General features: G+C 41.9%; 1 protein-coding gene across 1 annotated transcript in view; it reads right to left on the bottom strand.

The window, feature by feature from the left end:
* Nucleotides 1–18,075, bottom strand: part of APBB1IP (amyloid beta precursor protein binding family B member 1 interacting protein) — a 129,191-nt gene that overhangs the window by 67,163 nt on the left and 43,953 nt on the right. Inside the window, exons 3-4 of the mRNA XM_035306989.3 lie at nt 8,633–8,704; nt 5,814–5,901 (exon numbers count right to left, since the gene is read on the bottom strand). Of these exons, the coding sequence (XP_035162880.3) occupies nt 5,814–5,901; nt 8,633–8,704 (160 nt within the window). The remainder of the gene's footprint in view (nt 1–5,813; nt 5,902–8,632; nt 8,705–18,075) is intronic.

The raw sequence follows: 18,075 nt of genomic DNA, 5'->3' as shown, positions 1-18,075 counted from the left end.
TTTTCAAAAAACCAGCTCTTGGATTTATTGATTTTTTTGAAGGGTTTTTCGTGTCTCAATCTCCTTCATTTCAGCTCTGATCTTAGTTATTTCTTGTCTTCTGCTGGGTTTTGAGTTTTTTGATCTTGCTCCTCTAGCTCTTTCAATTTTGACGATAGGGTGTCAATTTTGGATCTCTCCATTCTCCTCATATGGCCACTTATTGCTATATATTTTCCTCTAGAGACTGCTTTAAATGTGTCCCAGAGATGCTGGCATGTTCTGTCTTCGTTCTCATTGGTTTCAAAGAACTTCTTTATTTCTGCCTTCATTTCATTGTTTCTCCAGTCAACATTCAACAGCCAGTTGTTCAGTTTCCATGAAGCTGTGTGGTTCTGGGTTGGTTTCTGAATTCTGAGTTCTAACTTGATTGCACTATGGTCTGAGAGGCTGTTTGTTATGATTTCAGTTGTTTTGCATTTGCTGAGCAGTGCTTTACTTCCAATTATGTGGTCAATTTTAGAGTAGGTGTGATGTGGTGCTGAGAAGAATGTATATTCTGTGGATTTGGGGTGGAGAGTTCTGTAAATGTCTATCAGGTTTGCTTGCTCCAGGTCTGAGTTCAAGCCCTGGATATCCTTGTTGATTTTCTGTCTGGTTGATCTGTCTAATATTGATAGTGGAGTGTTAAAGTCTCCCACTATTATTGTTTGGGAGTCTAAGTCTCTTTGTAAGTCATTAAGAACTTGCCTTATGTATCTGGGTGCTCCTGTATTGGGTCCATATATGTTTAGGATCGTTAGCTCTTCTTGTTGTATCGATCCTTTTATCATTATGTAATGGCCTTCTTTGTCTCTTTTGATTTTTGTTGCTTTAAAGTCTATTTTATCGAAGTTGAGAATTGCAACTCCGCTTTTTTTTGCTCTCCATTTGCTTGGTAAATCTTCCTCCATCCCTTTATTTTGAACCTTTGTGTATCCTTGCATGTGAGATGGGTTTCCTGGATACAGCACACTGATGGGTTTTGGATTTTTATCCAATTTGCCAGTCTGTGTCTTTTGGTTGGCGCATTTAGTCCATTTACATTTAGGGTTAATATTGTTATGTGTGAATTTGATACTGCCATTTTGATGCTAGCTTGCTCTTTTGCCCGTTAGTTGTTGTAGATTCTTCATTATGTTGATGCTCTTTAGCATTTAGTGTGATTTTGGAATGGCTGGTACTGGTTGTTCCTTTCTATGTGTAGTGCCTCTTTCAGGAGCTCTTGTAAAGCAGGCCTGGTGGTGACAAACTCTCTGAGTACTTGCTTGTTTGCAAAGGATTTTATTTTTCCTTCACTTATGAAGCTCAATTTGTCTGGATATGAAATTCTGGGTTGAAAGTTCTTTTCTTTAAGGATGTTGAATATTGCCACCCACTCACTTCTGGCTTGTAGTGTTTCTGCCGAGAGAGAGCTGCTGTGAGTCTGATAGGCTTCCCTTTGTGGGTGACCCGACCTTTCTCTCTGGCTGCCCTTAGTATTTTCTCCTTTATTTCAAGCTTGTTGAATCTGATGATTATGTGCCTTGGGGTTGCTCTTCTTGTGGAATATCTTTATGGTGTTCTCTGTATTTCCTGCATTTGAGTGTTGGCCTGTCTTGCTAGGTGGGGGAAATTTTCCTGGATAATGTCCTGAAGAGTATTTTCCAGCTTGGATTCATTCTCTTCGTCACATTCTGGTATGCCTATCAAACGTAGCTTAGGTCTCTTCACATGGTCCCACATTTCTTGGAGACTTTGTTCATTCCTTTTTGCGCTTTTTTCTCTGATCTTGGTTTCTCGTTTTATTTCATTGAGTTGATCTTCGACTTCTGATATTCTTTCTTCTGCTAGGTCAATTCAGCTGTTGAAACTTGTGCATGCTTCGCGAAGTTCTCGTAGTGTTTTTCAGCTCCTTTAATTCATTCATATTCCTCTCTAAGGTATCCATTCTTGTTATCATTTCCTCGAATCTTTTTTCAAGGTTCTTAGTTTCTTTGCATTGATTTAAAACATGTTCTTTTAGCTCACAAAAGTTTCTCATTATCCACCTTCTGAAGTCTAATTCCATCATTTTGTCACAGTCATTCTCCGTCCAGCTTTGTTCCCTTGCTGGTGAGGCGTTTTGGTCCTTTCTAGGAGGCAAGGTGTTCTGGTTTCGGATGTTTTCCTCCTTTTTGCGCTGGTTTCTTCCCATCTTTGTGGATTTATCCACCTGTCGTCTGTGTAGTTGCTGACTTTTCGATTGGGTCTCTGAGTGGACACCCAGATTGTTGATAATGTAGTATTTCTGTTACTTGGTTTTCCTTCTACCAGTCTAGCCCCTTCGCTGTACGACTGCTGAGGTCCACTCCAGGCCCTGCTTGTCTGGGGTGCACCTATAGCAGCTGCGGAATAGTGAGGGATGCTACCAGTTTCTTTTTCTGCTATCTTTGTCCCAGAATGATGCCTGCCAAATGTCAGTCTTTTGGATATAGAGGGGTCAGGGAGCTGCTTGAGGAGACAGTCTGTACTTTATAGGAGCTCAATTGCTGAGCTGTGAGCTCTGTTGTTCATTCAGGGCTGTTAGGCTGCTACGTTTAATTCTGCTGCAGCAGAACTAATAAAAAAAACCTTTTTTTCTCAGATGCTCTGTCTCAGGGGGGTTGGGGCTTTCTTTGTGAGTGTCCGTTGTGTTGTCCTGCCCAGCTAGGAGGCAGTCTAGTCACTATTTGCCTGCCGAGGCTCCACCCTGCTGGTGTGAGGATCACCCTGTTTCTGCAGGCTCTGCCCTGCTGCTGAGGTCTCTGTCCTGCTGCCACGGCCTACACCCTATGGCGGAGTCTCTCTGTTGTGGCGGGTTGCCTCGGCAATGGCAGGCTGCGTCAGCAATGGGCGTGTACCTCAGTAAGGGCGGATTGCCTCGGTAATTGCGGACGCCCCTCCCCCATGGAGCTGCAATGTCCTGGGTTCAGCTGTGCCCTCAGGGAACCTCTCCACCTGGAGCATTTGGAATCGCCGTTTTGTTTGTCCCACTGTGCTACCCCAAACGCTGTTTCCCTGGAATCTCCTCGCCTGGCTCACTGTTGAAGTCCCGTTCAGTCTCAAGTTCAGCCCTCTCAAGTCTCAGATTGCCAGTTCAACAGGGCACCCGGACCAGTGCGCTTTGTGTGGAGCGCTGTGTAGCACTTCTGCGCTACAGCGCCGGCCGCCGACTGCACCAGCCAAAACCTCTGCCTGGCATTCCACGTCTCTTTTATACCTGGGAATTTCCCTGTTCTGTGGGCAACAAAGATCCGTGTGTAAATGCGGCCCTGACTCACCCTCTCTGTGCATTCACCAAGAGCTTCAATCCTGAGTTGTTCTCACCACGCCATCTTGAGTCCCTCCCCTAAATTTTAATTTTAATCGAACTGATTTTAAAGCATGTGGCTGTTATGGTGTAATGAGGCTAAATTTGCATTGTTTATATGTGCAACTATATGTTATCTATTGCTGTCATACTTTTACAAAAATATATTGCTTTTTTTTGTTTGTTTCTTGAGATGGAGTCTTCGTCTGTCCCCCAAGCTGAAGTGCAGTGGTGAGATAGTGGCTCACTGCAACCTCTGCCTTCTAGCTATTCTCATGCCTTAGCCTCTCCAGTAGCTGGGATTGCAGGTGCCAGCCACCATGCCCGGTTAATTTTTTTTTGTATTTTTAGTAGACATAGGGTTTCATCATGTTGACCAGGTTGGTCTCGAACTCCTGACCTCAAGTGATCCACCAGCATTGGCCTCCCAAAGTGCTGGGATTATGGACATAAGCCACGATGCTTGGCCTGCTTTTTTAAAAAAACTTTGTAAATGTTACCATCTTGATGTAAATGACTGGCAGGAATAATAAACTTATGTTAAAAATAAAAAGTATAAGAAAAAGAGAAAATCAAAAGAGGTATATATAATTTATTGAGGAAACAGTCACTGGCACCTAATGGTTTATTTAAAAACTACTGGAAATGACAGAAAAAAGAAATCCTGGTCAGGCGCCATGGCTCACACCTGTAATCCCAGCACTTTGGGAGGACAAAACAGGTGGATCACCTGAGGTCAGGAGTTCGAGACCAGCCTAGCCAACACAGCAAAATCCCATCTCTACTAAAAATACAAATATTAGTTGGGCGTGGTGGCATGTGCCTGTAATCCCAGCTACTTGGGAGGGTGAGGGAGGAGAATCGCTTCAACCTGGAAGGCAGAGGTTGCAGTGAGCCAAGATCACACCACTGCACTCCAGCCTGGGTGACAGAGAGACTCTCAAAAAAAAAAACAAACAAAAAAAATCCAGAGAAGGACAGAAATAAAACTTGACATCCTGGATTTCTGTAATTGAACTTCTCTCCTATTTTGCTTTTCACATTTTTGGTAGGCATTTCGAGTCTTTGGGAAATCTTTTTCAAGAGTTGCAGGGAATTCTCACCAATTTGAAAGTGATTACTTCTTATTATAATATGAATAGCATGTGACCTAAAGATGTCTCCACTAAATAAACACAGAGTTTTTGTTTTACTTTGTTTTGTTTCATTTTGTTTGAGATAGAATCTCACTTTGTTGGCCAGGATGGAGTGTAGTGACACAAACCCAGCTCACTGCAGCCTTGAGCTCCTGGGCTCAAGCAATCTTCTTGCCTCGGCTTCCCAAGTAGCTGGGACCACAGGCACATGCCACCATGCTTGGCTAATTTTTTTTTTTTTGTAGAGATGGGGTCTTGCCAAGTTGTCCTGGCTGGTTTTCAAACTCCTGAGCTCAAGTTGTGCTGACCTAGCTTATGTTAGCCTAACTGATGCCATCTTAGCTGTGAGCCTGACAAGCCCCATCTTAGCTTCTCCCTTCCTGCCACGGCCCCCTCAGGCACATTACTGGGTCACGCTGTACTCAAAGCCCTGAACTGCTGAGGTTTGGGTCACGCTGCTCTCAGTCCTGTAATCATTGTAATTACATCCTGCTTGGCGAGCCTACCTGCTATTGTGAATACCCTACCCCCCTAGGTGATTGATAGTACGGAAAGTCCCCGCTGCTACCCCCTTTGGTAACCAACAATCCTGGAAACCTCTGCCTCCTGGTTACCAGCTACCTCCTACTAACTTGCTTGTTCTGCTTCTGTAAAATTCCACTTTGCCACCCTCCTTCTATAAGCAAGGTATAAAAAGAAATCAAGTAATAAAAGACTCCTGATTTAATCTCAGAGCCTGGTGCTTTCCTTACAACTCGCTGGGTTACAACAAAGCAATCCTCCCGCCTTGGACTCCCAAAGTGCTGGGATCACAAGCGTGAGCCACCATGCATGGCTGAGAGTTTTGGAGATCAAATAAAGTGACAAGTTCAGGAAAAGTGAAAAAGTGTCAAGTAGTCTAAATTACATGTAAGGATATATTATATATAAATTAAAGTATATTTTAAATAAAATATGAAGTGTCCATTCATATTTATTAATCATTGTGAAACAATTCATTTCTATCTCTGAAAAAACATTTCCTTATTAATATTTTTATATACTACTCCTTGTTACTCTATGGGCTTAGTAATAAGAAGAAACTCCCTTTACTTCAAAAAACAAGATCATTTTGAGACTTTTCACAAACGCAGAGTGGTGTTCCCTTTCATTATAGGCAAAAATATCTTCTAGACTCTCTCAGTTCAGTCCAGATATAGTAAAACCCAGTCTGAAATCCATGATTTTAACAATGGGATTTATCGTGATGTTTAGGTTCCTTTAATTTAGTTTTCAAAGTATAGTTTCATACGAATTTGAATCATCATTATGATTTCAAATTACTTAAGAAAAGAAATTGTTATGCTTACCATTTAAATCTTTAAACCCCACACTGTAGTTAAATTCAGCTCTGGGCGGTTTAGGTTCAGGAGGAGGGAGAGTGTCAACTCCTAAACTCTGTGAAAAAAGATCCCCCCACAAAGTTATTCACAGTACAAACATTTCTGTAGCACATTTTAATCAGCAAGTCAAAAACCATTTATTATTTATACATTTTCTCTTTTAGTATGTTCTCTGAAAACCATATTGTTTCTTGAAAATGTTTTATGTAGTTTTTTCCCCAATAGAAAATTACAGCTTAAAAAAATATTCTAGAAGGAAGATCTTGAAACAGAACACGGCAATTGAGAGCAATGAGAATGAGGTAGTTAATTTTTATAAAGAACAAATAATTTGTAATGGTGAACACACACACACACTATATATATATATATATATATATATATATATATATATATATATAATTTTATATATAGATATAAAATTCTATAAGGACATAAGTAATGACATCAAAGAAATATCCAGTTACTTGGAAGAGAAAAGCTGTTTGAGGATGCAGTCTGTCACAGCAAAATATTTCCTTAGCTGAAAATCTTGAGAACCTACCTGTTGGCAGGGCTGTTTAGCCAAGCAAACCTATGACTGACTACAACCACTTGGGCAAAACAAAGAAACAGTAAAAACCAAAAGGGCTTTGCGTCAAGGCAGGCCCAAGAGTCTCCAAAAGGGGCCTCTTTCCTATTCTTTTTATTTTTTAAAATAAAAATGAGAGGGGCAGGGGTCTTACTATGTTACCCAGGCTGGTCTTGAACTCCTGGGCTCAAGTGAGCCTCCTGTTTCAGCCTCCCAGAATGCCGGGATTACAGGTGCAAACCATCATGCCCAGTCTCTTTCCTGTTCTTGATTTACAGTAACAATACTTAAATGTGGTCCTGCAAAAATGCCAGACTCTGACCCATCAGAACACTTCCCCCACTGGCTGAATGGGTGAAGAGAGACCACACACATTCACTTAAACTCTCCCCCGCCATGGGAGGAGAAAACACAGTCCTCATCTTAGAAATGTGGTTGCCATTGGCTCACGCCTGTAACCCCAGCACTTAGGGAGGCCAAGGGGGACAGATCACAAGATCAGGAAATTGAGACCATCCTGGCCAACATGGTGAAATGCCATCTCTATAAAAAATCAGCTGGGTATTGTGGTGTGCACCTGTAATTCCAGCTACTCGGGAGGCTGAGACAGGAGAATCGCTTGCACTTAGGAGGCAGAGAATGCAGTGAGCCATAATAGTACTACTGCACTGCAGCCTGGTGACAGAGCAAGACTCCATTTCCAAAAAGAAAGAAAAGGAAGGAAGGAAGAAGGGAGGGAGGGAGGGAGGAAGGGAGGGAGAAATGTGGTTGCCATCCTAACATCTTTTAATCAACACCCTTTCCTCTAAGCCTACTGTCCTATGTCTTATCCCTTCTTTCATAGAATCTAAACCTTTCTAAATCTTATTGGGAATATAAAGTAGATGCTAACTAGAACTGGTTTATTTTTAATTTTTTTGAGAAGGAGTCTCACTCTGTCACCCAGACTGTAGTGCAAAGGCTCAGTCTTGGCTCACTGCAACCTCTGCCTCCTGGGTTCAGGTGATTCTCCTGCCTCAGCCTCCAGAGTAGCTGGGATTACAAGTGCCTGCCACCATGCCTGGCTAATTTTTGTATTTTTAGAAGAGATGGGGTTTCACCAATCCGTCAGGCTGGTCTTGAACGCCTGACCTTGTGATCTGCCCACTTTGGCCTCCCAAAGTGTTGGGATTATAGGCATGACCCACCGCACCTGGCCTAGAATTGGTTTATTTTTCCTAAAATAAATAGTCTTTCAAACCACAGACTATTCATTTATTTTTTTAGAAAGCTTTTGAAGACCCCTATCTTATTTAGGAACATTGGCTTCTTCTTCTTCTGAATAAAATATCAGTATTTTATTCAGAAAAGTGATGAGCTGATTACCCTGTCAATCAAAGACGCCTTTATGAGCACACTATAAGACTCTAAAGCTCACCTGACTGTAACCTGGCTGAGGGGCCCCTGGGTTAGCAGCTGCCACGCCATAGTGGCACTGACAGTGGGGCTCGGTAGCCTCTGAGTCTATTTGATCTTGATGCTAGGAGCTTTTTTTCTCAGTCTGTGGCTGAGTGGCTTTCATGTTCCTTTGAGGGTCCTAAGTTCTTACAGGCTAATCATGAGAATGCCATAACTCCCACTTAGTTCTTTAAAATGTAGCATTTTCTCAAGAGTTGGTAAAAGTCTTTACTAAAGATAATATCCAGCCTGGGCAACATAGCGAGATCTCATCTCTACAAAGAAAATTAGCCAGGTGTGGTGGCATGCACCTGTAGTTCCTGCTACTTCGGAGGCTGAGGCCAGAGGATCACTTGAACCCAAGAGTTTGAGGCTGCAGTGAACTGTGATTGTGCCACTGCATTTCAGCCAAAGCAACAGAGTGAGACTCTGTCTCAAAAAAAGAATAATATTTTCCTAGTGAGTCTTTATAAAGGTAACCACAGGGAAATGCCTTAGGCTGGTTGTAGGGGAGCAAGCTTGGGGCTAAATTTTTCTGTTGGTAAATGTTTGGACACTATGAGCTTGATGTATGTCTGACCAATGCATTAAATTAGCTGAACTCAAAAAAGTATAGTCTGGAACAAGCTTTATTTTTTAACCCATCACTGTTACATCAGAAATGTATAATGTTGCCAATCTTGAGGGTTTTAAAGGAGACAGCTCCCTTGTCATATTATCATCAAATTCTGCAACTCTATTTTTTTTTCTAATTTGCCAGTTAAAAAGGAAAGTTTACCTGGGTCAGAAGATCCATCTCTCCCAGCAAAGTGCTGAACATTTGGTCTATGTCTTCACTGGACTCACCCATCTGAAAAAGGAAGAAACCGAGATATTAGCAGTCTCATAAAAGCCTGATCCTGGGATACTCTTTGCATCCCTCTATTTCCCCGAAGAGCCCCCATCCATGGGTAGCTAAGTTGGGAGAGAAATATACTGAGAAGGAGGCTCATTTTAGCCTGAAATTCCACGCCTGACTTCTATCCAATCTGCTTGGTCCAAGATTGTGCCAAACCTTGAGAATTGCCTCAGAGCCACACTCTGATTTTTCCAGACTAAACTAGTCTTCTTGGAATCAAAGAAACAGGCTGGGTGTGGTCACTCATGCCTGTAACCCCAGCACTTTGTGAGGCTGAGAAGGCGGATCACTTGAGGCTAAGAGTTTGAGAACAGCCTGGCCAATATGGTGAAACCCTGTCTCTACTAAAAATACAAAATGTAGGTGGGTGTGGTGGCGTGCACCTGTAATCCCAGCTACTTGGGAGGCTGAGGCAGAATTGCTTGAACCTGGGAAGTGGAGGTTGCAGTGAGCCAAGATTGCATCACTGCACTTCAGCCTGGCAACAGAGTGAGACTCTGTCTCAAAAAAACAAAACACAACAACAACCTTACATGAAAACAGTGTCAGGAGTGATTAAGTATGTTTACCCAATAATTCCCTGCTTTCAAAAGATATCTCTGAAATAATAGGTTTTAGTATATTTATTTAGTAGTACTGGTTGACAAACACTTCGAGCTAAAATGGCCACCCTAACAAGTGAAAAGAAATAGAAAGAAAACTTTTTTTACATTTTAACCTTTCTTTGCCTAAACCAAATGAAGCAATTGCCAAAGAAGAGGAAAAGTTTGTGACAAAATAGGGTGGGACACACTGTGAGGCGCAACTGGCTGCTCTGTTTCCTATCTTTGGTAAGGCTGAACTGGGGAGTTAGGAGTGATTACTAGACCTTTGGCCACTAACTAGCAGTATGTAACCTGGCAAAGGTAATCAACTGTTTCACCTGTAACATGAGGAATTTGCCGCAGACCATTTCTAAGGGCATTTCTTTTCTTCTGCTTTTCTTGATACAGAGTCTTGCTGGGTCATCTGGGCTGGAGTGCAGTGGTGTGATCTTGGCTCACCGTAACCTCCGCTTCCCAGGTTAAAGCAATTCTCCTGCCTCAGCCGCCTGAGGAGCTGGGATGATAGGCACCTGCCACCACACCTGGCTAATTTTTAGTACAGATGGGGTTTCATCATGTTGGCTAGGCTGGTGTTGAACTTCTGACTTCAGGTGACCCACCCAACCGTGGGCTCCCAAAATGCTGGGATTATAGCCGTGATCCACCACACCCGCCTCTAAGAACATTTCAAAATGCTCTAAAACACTGTAAGATGAATGCCAATTATAGTTCAAACTAAGAAGTCTGGTGGGTGTAGAGAATCAGCATGTATTATTCAAGCCAAATCACAATATTTAATTTAATATGTGCAAGCATGTATTTGTGTCTTATTCTTTTTATATGGAAATTTAAAATATGCACAAAAGCAGAGAGAATAATGATTTCTTTTTTTTTTTTGAGACGGAGTTTCGCTCTTGTTACCCAGGCTGGAGTGCAATGGCGCGATCTCGGCTCACCGCAACCTCCATCTCCTGGGTTCAGGCAATTCTCCTGCCTCAGCCTCCTAAGTAGCTGGGATTACAGGCACACACCACCATGCCCAGCTAACTTTTTGTATTTTTAGTAGAGATGGGGTTTCACCATGTTGACCAGGATGGTCTCGATATCTTGACCTAGTGATCCACCTGCCTCGGCCTCCCAAAGTGCTGGGATTATAGGCTTGAGCCACCGCGCCCGGCCTGATTTTTCTGTATACACTGTCCAGCTTTAATAATTTTCAACTGGACTGATCTTTTTCTTTTTATATCTTCCTACACTAGACAATTTAAAGCAAATATTATTTTTCCATAAATATTTAGAATGAAGTGCTAAAAGATAAAGATACTTTCTTCTTCTTCCTTCTTCCTCTTCCTTTTTCCCCACTTCCTGCTCTTCCTCCTCCTCCTCTTCTTTTTCTTCTTCTTCCTCTTCTTCTTCTTTCTTCTTCTTCAATGGAGTCTTGCTCTTGTTGCCAGGCTGGAGTGCAGTGGTGCAATTTTGACTCACTGCAACCTCCGCAACTCTTGTGCCTCAGCCTCCTGAGTAGCTGGGATTACAGGCATGCCCCACCACACCTGGCTAATTTTTGTATTTTAAGTAGAGACGGAGTTTCGCCACGTTGGCCAGGTTGGTCTGAAACTCCTGACCTCAGGTGATCCACCTGCCTCAGCCTTTCGAAGTGCTGGGATTACAGGCATGAGCCACTGCACCTGGCTGATACACTTTTCTAAATCATAACCGGAATACTATTCTCTCTTCATGTGCTTGTATTTAAAATAAACTATTTGGCTGAAATAGGCCAAGTCGAGGCAAATCTATCTTTCCTTGAAAAAATTATCTTGAAAACTGATAGTTTACCCTTTAAGTGACTTGAATACTTTAGCAGTCACACAGTTTTGTTTTTAATAGCTCTGGCTAATCTGTGCCTTAGTCTCCATATTCAATACGTCCATGAAACAAACTCTGTCATACTAACTTTGCTTTCTTCAAGATGACTCAAATGATTTTCTTTTCTTCTTTTTCTTTTTTTCTTTTTTGAGATGGAGTCTCACCCTGTCACTCAGGATGGAGTACAATGGCATGATCTTCCCAGTTCCAGCAGTTTTCCTGCCTCAGCCTCCTGAGTAACTGGGATTACAGGCATCCACCAACATGCCTGGCTAATTTTTGTGTTTTTAGTAGACATGAGGTCTCATGATGTTGGTCTTGAACTCCTGATCTCAAGTGAGCCACCGCACCCAGCCAAATGAATTTTAAAATATCACAATTCTTAAAAGTGAAGTGATGTCAATAATGATGATGATAACAGCAATACTTATCTGGCACTAACTCTGTTACAAGAGCTGTTCCATAAGCCAGTGTTGATATTAGCAACATTTAGCACCCAGGTAGCATTGACACTGAGCAATCAGAACAGATGAGGCTGTAAATTCATTTTGGGGGAATCATGGATATTCTACAAATATGTACCCTGCAAAGCTAGCACTCTATCTTCCCAAATCATCTTCAACAATTATCTTGGGTTTATCGCTTAGGAAATCTGACATCATGAAATCTTGCTTAATTTTTCTGTCATATATTTCCCCTTCTCCCTATTTTAAGAAGATAAAATCATTTTTTCCCTCCTACGTAACCTTACCACCCTCACTGACCAGAGGGCATTTTCCATCTGAATGTTCTGCTCCCCAAAATGATTCTTCTTTTGCCCTCCTTCTTGTCTCTCCCTCTTGGGAAACACAAAAGCTACCCTGAGCTACAGGTCCCTGAGCATATTCTACAGTCATTTTGAGGTTGAAGTTTTGCATGTTTTATTTTGGAGGACAGATGCTTGAATTGCTATGAGGTGTGTGTGTGTGTGTGTGTGTGTGTGTGTGTGTGTGTGTGTATGTTTCTTTTGAGATGGAGTCTCACTCTGTCTCCAGGCTGGAGTGCGGTGGCCCTATCTTGGCTCACTGCAACCTCCGACTCCCTGGTTCAAGCGATTCTCCTGCCTCAGACTCCTGAGTAGCTGGGATTACAGGCATGCGATACCACACCCAGCTAATTTGTGTATTTTTAGTAGAGATGGGGTTTCACCATGTTGGCCAGGATGATCTGGATCTCCTGACCCTGTGATCTGCCCACCTCAACCTCCCAAAGTGCTGGGATTACAGGCTTAGTCACTGCACCTGGCCGAGATGTGTTAATTTTCTTTAGTGCTCTATCTGGTGTCCAGTGGAGGGGGTGTCTTGCAGGAGGCACGGGACGTTTAAAACTGTGTTGGCCAGGAGGCATCAGGAGCGGACAAGAAGGGGTCTTCAGTTAAGAGAGGTCTGGATTCCATGGAACAAGTGCATTTCTTAGTAGCAGACACATCCCAAAGAATCAGGTGTACATACACATGGGACAGGGAGGTGTGTGTTTGAATCCAAGGAAGCCACTCAGTGAATGCTGAGGGTCAGACCACACAAAGCAGGCAGGTGAGCACCCAGGTATAGAAGCAACAGGTGAGAAAGACACCAAAGGTCCAGGTCTATGAGTGCAGGGAAAGTCAGAGAGGAATCAAACACGGCATCAGTGAAGGATGGTGGAAGATACTTGTCCTATTTTGTGTGTATTGTTGGGCTTAAAGTGTTTATGGCAGCTAGAAGAAAGGAAGACAGCTGCAGGTGGGCCCCGCCCTGGTTCAGGAGGGAAGTCAGCATGAGGAATCATACCCATGGGGTTTTATCCCCACAGAGTTGCTTACAAAGTATCTGAATCATATTCTTCTTTGTTTAAATTTCCTATAAGGCTGAGCATGGTGACTCATGCCTGTGATACTAGCACTTTGAGAGGCCGACGGGAGAGGATTGCTTGAGACCAGGAGTTTGAAACCATCTGGGCAACATATCGAGACTTCTCTACAGAAAGTTAGCCAAGTGGGGGCATGTGCCTGTAGTCCCAGCCACTTGGAAGGCTGAGACGGGATGATGGTTTGAGCCCAGAAGGTCGAGGCTACAGTGCGCTATGATGTTGTCACCGAAGTCCAGCCTGGGTGACACACCGAGACTCTGTCAAAAAAAGAAAATCCTACAATAGCAGAAAATATTTAAGTAGACATTATCTCTATGGTTTCACAAACTGCCTCCCAAAACAACTAATATGGTATTAAAAATCTTGTCATGGGTTTTTTAGTTATCATTTTAATAAGGGGAAGTTAGCAGAATAAACAAAATTCCAGAACTGCTCATGGGAATTTCTTTCTATTTGAGTATAATAATGTGAGAAAGTAAAGGAAACCTTCAGATGAATTATTATTAACAGAAAAAGTTAAGAGTAATTATTGGTGTTAACACACTTCAGATTTTTTAAATGAGAGTAATCCATTTCATAAGAATAAATATAGATTTATTTGCTGACCTCAAAACTGCCGACCAGCATTATAATAAACTTATAGGAACCAAAGATAATTCGAGTTACAAGAATCTTGCCATTGATTCATTCTCCTGAACTTTAAATTTGGAAAAGCACTAACAGAAAGTATTGAAATGTGATATCAGTGAGTCAGAAAAACCCATTGAGGCCAAAGGCCTTCGTTTCTCAAGCTGCACACACCACGGCTGTATAACAGGTTAATGACGTGCCACAGTGAATCATCCACCTAAGATGGAAATAACTCAAAACAGCAGCACGTCCTCGTGACCTCTCCCTGCATTCATCTGCTGAACTCTTTCCCCCTGCCCTTTCCCCTGCTCTTTCATTTCTTTCCCTAAAGTCTGTTATTGAATTATTAAATGGAGTCAACATCAAAATTGTGCTGAAACCTACAGTCATAAGTAAACTTGCTGGTGAATGGATTGCAGTTGCACCCATGGTGAAAATAAGAAGACATCTGACTTAAGGGCGATTTGTAACAAAAATTATTAATCTATAAATTCAGTCATATTACATAATTGCCCTCTCTGCAAGAAAACCTTATTTTTGGAATGGACAGACAAGAGTTATACATATGTATACACCATGTGCATGTGTAAGAAAATAGGGCGTGAGCTACCGTAAGTGTAAGAAAATAGGGCTGTGCCTATATGTACTTGTGGTATTTTCCAAAAGTCAAAATAAAGACTAAACGAGAGAGACAGAAAAGAAAACACCCAGCCCTGAAGCTAAAAGTGTTATTCGGGTCAGCAGCCTGAAAGAGCTGGGGTGGAGTTGTCACGGCAAAGCAAACAAGCTATGTTCACGTAGTGACTGGGTGGAGTTAGAATCTTTTTGTGAGTATGTAATTTCTGAGTTCATTTTGTCTTGGGAGGAATAAGTTACTGATGAAAAACAAATTGGAATACTACAAAATCAGCTAGACTTCGTTACTGTTATTATTGGATAGGTGAGGGGTGAGGTGATTGAAGCCTCTTGTCCAGGCTAAAACTTTGCCTTAGATTGCCAGAACAATAAGGAAATTTTCCCTAATGCTTAATATTTCTAGACTTCAGTTTTTATCGTTAGTTTCTCTTTTCCACCTGGATAAACTTCAAAAATATGCCTTTTCAACATTTATCCCAAGTACTGCGATGCATACGTTTAACAGGACATATGTTTATATTGATGGCAGAGTTAATCTCAGACATTTAACTCAGTTTGCATGAAGTTTGGAATGCCATGGAGATCAGTAATTCCAGTCATACTTTTGGACCTAGATCAGGGCGGCCCTTATTGCATCGGTCAGGGTAGCTTGCCCAAAAACAGCCAACTCAACATCCCCCAGGCGTTTCCCTCTAAGCAGCTCCAACTCATTACTCCCAACAATGCATTCTGTTCCCATGAGCCTTAACTTGGTAAAAGGTCATTAGTCACTTATCAGTCTGACTTAGAACCCTTGGTATAATCCTTTACTCCTCCCACTTTTCCATGCAGACGGTCAGAGAATCTGTTGGCTTTTTCTCTAGAAGGCTCCTATTTGCCTTCGTTCTCCCTGTCAAGCCACAGTTTACACCTCACCAGCTCACCCAGCCTCCAGCCTCCTGGACTCCCCATCAATACTTACCACCTCCACTGCTGTAAATTGAAAATACAAATGTGAATGTGTCGCTCTCCTGTTTAAAAACCTTCCCTGGCTGCTTCTGATGACGTGGAGAGCATTCAGGTACTCAGCATGTCTTTCAAAGTGCTTCCTAATTTGCCCCATCTGGGTCTCATTCTGTTGCCCAACCAGGTCTCAAACTCCTGGGCGCAAGTGATCCTCGCACCTCCCCCTCCCAAAATGCTGGGATTACAGGCAAGAGCCGCCACACCTGGCCTCAGGACCCTTAATGTTTTCTGAACAGGCTTTTTAGAACTCTTTTTGTCTTTGTATATACTATTCCCTTTAAATAACATCCTCCTCTGTCCATATTTCCTTCATAAAAATCCTACTGATTATTCAAAATCCAGCTTTCATGCCGATACTTCAATGGTATCTTTACTCCCAGCAGAGAGATTTGCTGTCCATTGCACTGGGTAAACATGTCAGTAAATCCTGGACATAGGGAGGGGAGCACTACACACTGGGGTCTATTGGGGGAATAAGTGAGGGACAGCGGGGGCGGGGAGCTCGGGAGGGATAGCATGGGGAGAAATGCCAGATGTGGGTGAAGGGGAGGAAGACAGGAAATCACACTGCCACGTGTGTACCTATGCAACTATCTTGCATGTTCTGCACATGTACCCCAAAGCCTAAAATGCAATAAAAAAAAATTCCTGGCCTTAACAACCACCTTGATTTGGTACTTAATCTCCCTGAGCTTCAGTTTGTAAACTCAGGAGAACAATAATGCCTAATTCACAGACTTGTGACATTTAAACGAAATAGCCAACAATACTTGGCATAAGCCTGCAATCAGCATTTGCCACATGGAATCACACACTTTTTGTTATCCTGCTAGAATCTCTTAGAAGCCTGCGAGTTGTTATTAAGTAAGAATCAGATCTTGTTGTGTTCAGAAATGCTTTGTTGGAAACCCAAACAGATGAAGTAACTTCCCAGACTAACGAGAAGAACTGGGCTAGAGTCCAGATCTCAAGCTGCATAGAAAGTTCTCTCTCACTTGCTGGCTACACTTTCTGCATGGTTCCTGGTGTGACACACTCGAAAATGTCACATTCCAGGGCCAGACAGTCCTGAAAGGCTGTCAGATAACACATTTCCAAGAACTATCAGAGTAATTAAACATCTGTTGCTAAACTGCTGCTATAGGTACAGGTTTGGGGAACGCCATTCAGTATAACACTATTTCTCTTTTTCCACTGCTCTTTCCAAGTGAGTAAATATTGATACTTACACAGATACGTTTTGTTGGTAAACAGGTTTCACTGGGGCTGGCATCTATTTAGGCCTGAATCAGTTTTCAAACCAAAAACGTTAGTTGCTTTGAGAACAATTCTGGTAACTACCATGCAACTTGTGCGACAGTATCAGTGACTTTTCTTCTTTGCTAATTCAATCTAAAGCCAGTTAACATTTCAAGTAATAGGTTAATCATTGTGTAGTAAATAAATACGTTATGTTTTCTATCTTAATTATTTCTTTATGCACATCATATAACTAATTCCATGTGTTTATTTTAAATTTGCTAATCAGTAAGAACCAAAGTGAACACATAAACACGTTTAAATACTCCTTTGTTGTAACAATATGTTATAATTTTGTGCTAGAAACTGAATTTTGAGCAGAATGGTATTAAATTAAGGGGTTATTTGAAGCACTTAAAATGAAAGGATTTACTCATAAAAGCATACCATTTTATATACTAAATATGTAATAACAAAATGGTTTATAATAAGAATTTTTAAATAAAACAAAACAAAAAGATACACTATTTTTCATATAAGTTCAAAACAAGGCTGGGCGAGGTGGCTCACTCCTTAACCCCAGTTACTCAGGAGGCTGAGGCACAAGAATAAGTTGAACCCAGGCGGCGGAGGTTGCAGTGAGCTGAGATCACGCCACTGCACTCCAGCCTGGGTGATACAGTGAGACTCCATGTCAAAAACAAAACGAAACAAAACCCAAGTGGTTCTAACAACTTCTGCATGAAATAAAAAAGTTGTTAAGATTTTTCTCTTCCTGTGATTATCAAGTTTTGGGTTTACAGAGTTGATGTTCTCAGTGGCAGCAACTGTCAATACAACGAAGAAACTCATATTATTTATATTTTTATAAGGATCTTATCTGTCAAAACCCTGCGTTCTTGTAGCACCACAGAAAGATATTGCAAACTCATGGATTGTCCAAGCTAGTTTGAATGGTTGCGAATTTCACCTTTTCAGCTGTACTTTTAGTTATGCATAGTCTTTATTTGGATTAAGATACTGATACCATTAACAGAATAAAAATTTTAGAGCACTAAGAATGAAAAGACAAAAGAGAATATTTGTGAGCAAGACCCTGACTCTATAAAAAAATAATAATAATAAATGGCCAGGCATGGTGGCATATGCCTGTAGTCCCAGCTACTCAGGAGGCAGAGGCAGGAAGGTTTTTTTGAGCCCAGGAGTTTAAGGCTACAGTGACTCATGATTGCACTATTGCACTCTGGCCTGGGCAACAGAGCGAGACCCTGGCTCAAAATAAATAAAAAAAATAAAAATGAAACAACAGAGGAGGTATCAAAATGACTCTGCGACTATTCAAATGAGTCAGTCAATGAAGTTCAGACAGGTTAGAATTAGCCTGCATTATTTTACCAGAGAAGTTGCTACCAGTGTGTCTACCAAGAAGAAAACTCCCCACTCAATTGCTCCTGGTCATGGCTGGGGTTGAGAGAG

The sequence above is a fragment of the Callithrix jacchus genome, chromosome 7, assembly GCF_049354715.1.
Source record: "Callithrix jacchus isolate 240 chromosome 7, calJac240_pri, whole genome shotgun sequence".
Lineage (NCBI taxonomy): Eukaryota > Metazoa > Chordata > Mammalia > Primates > Cebidae > Callithrix > Callithrix jacchus.
The sequence above is the reverse complement of the archived record's forward strand: the minus strand, read 5'-3'. Positions and strand labels throughout refer to the sequence as shown.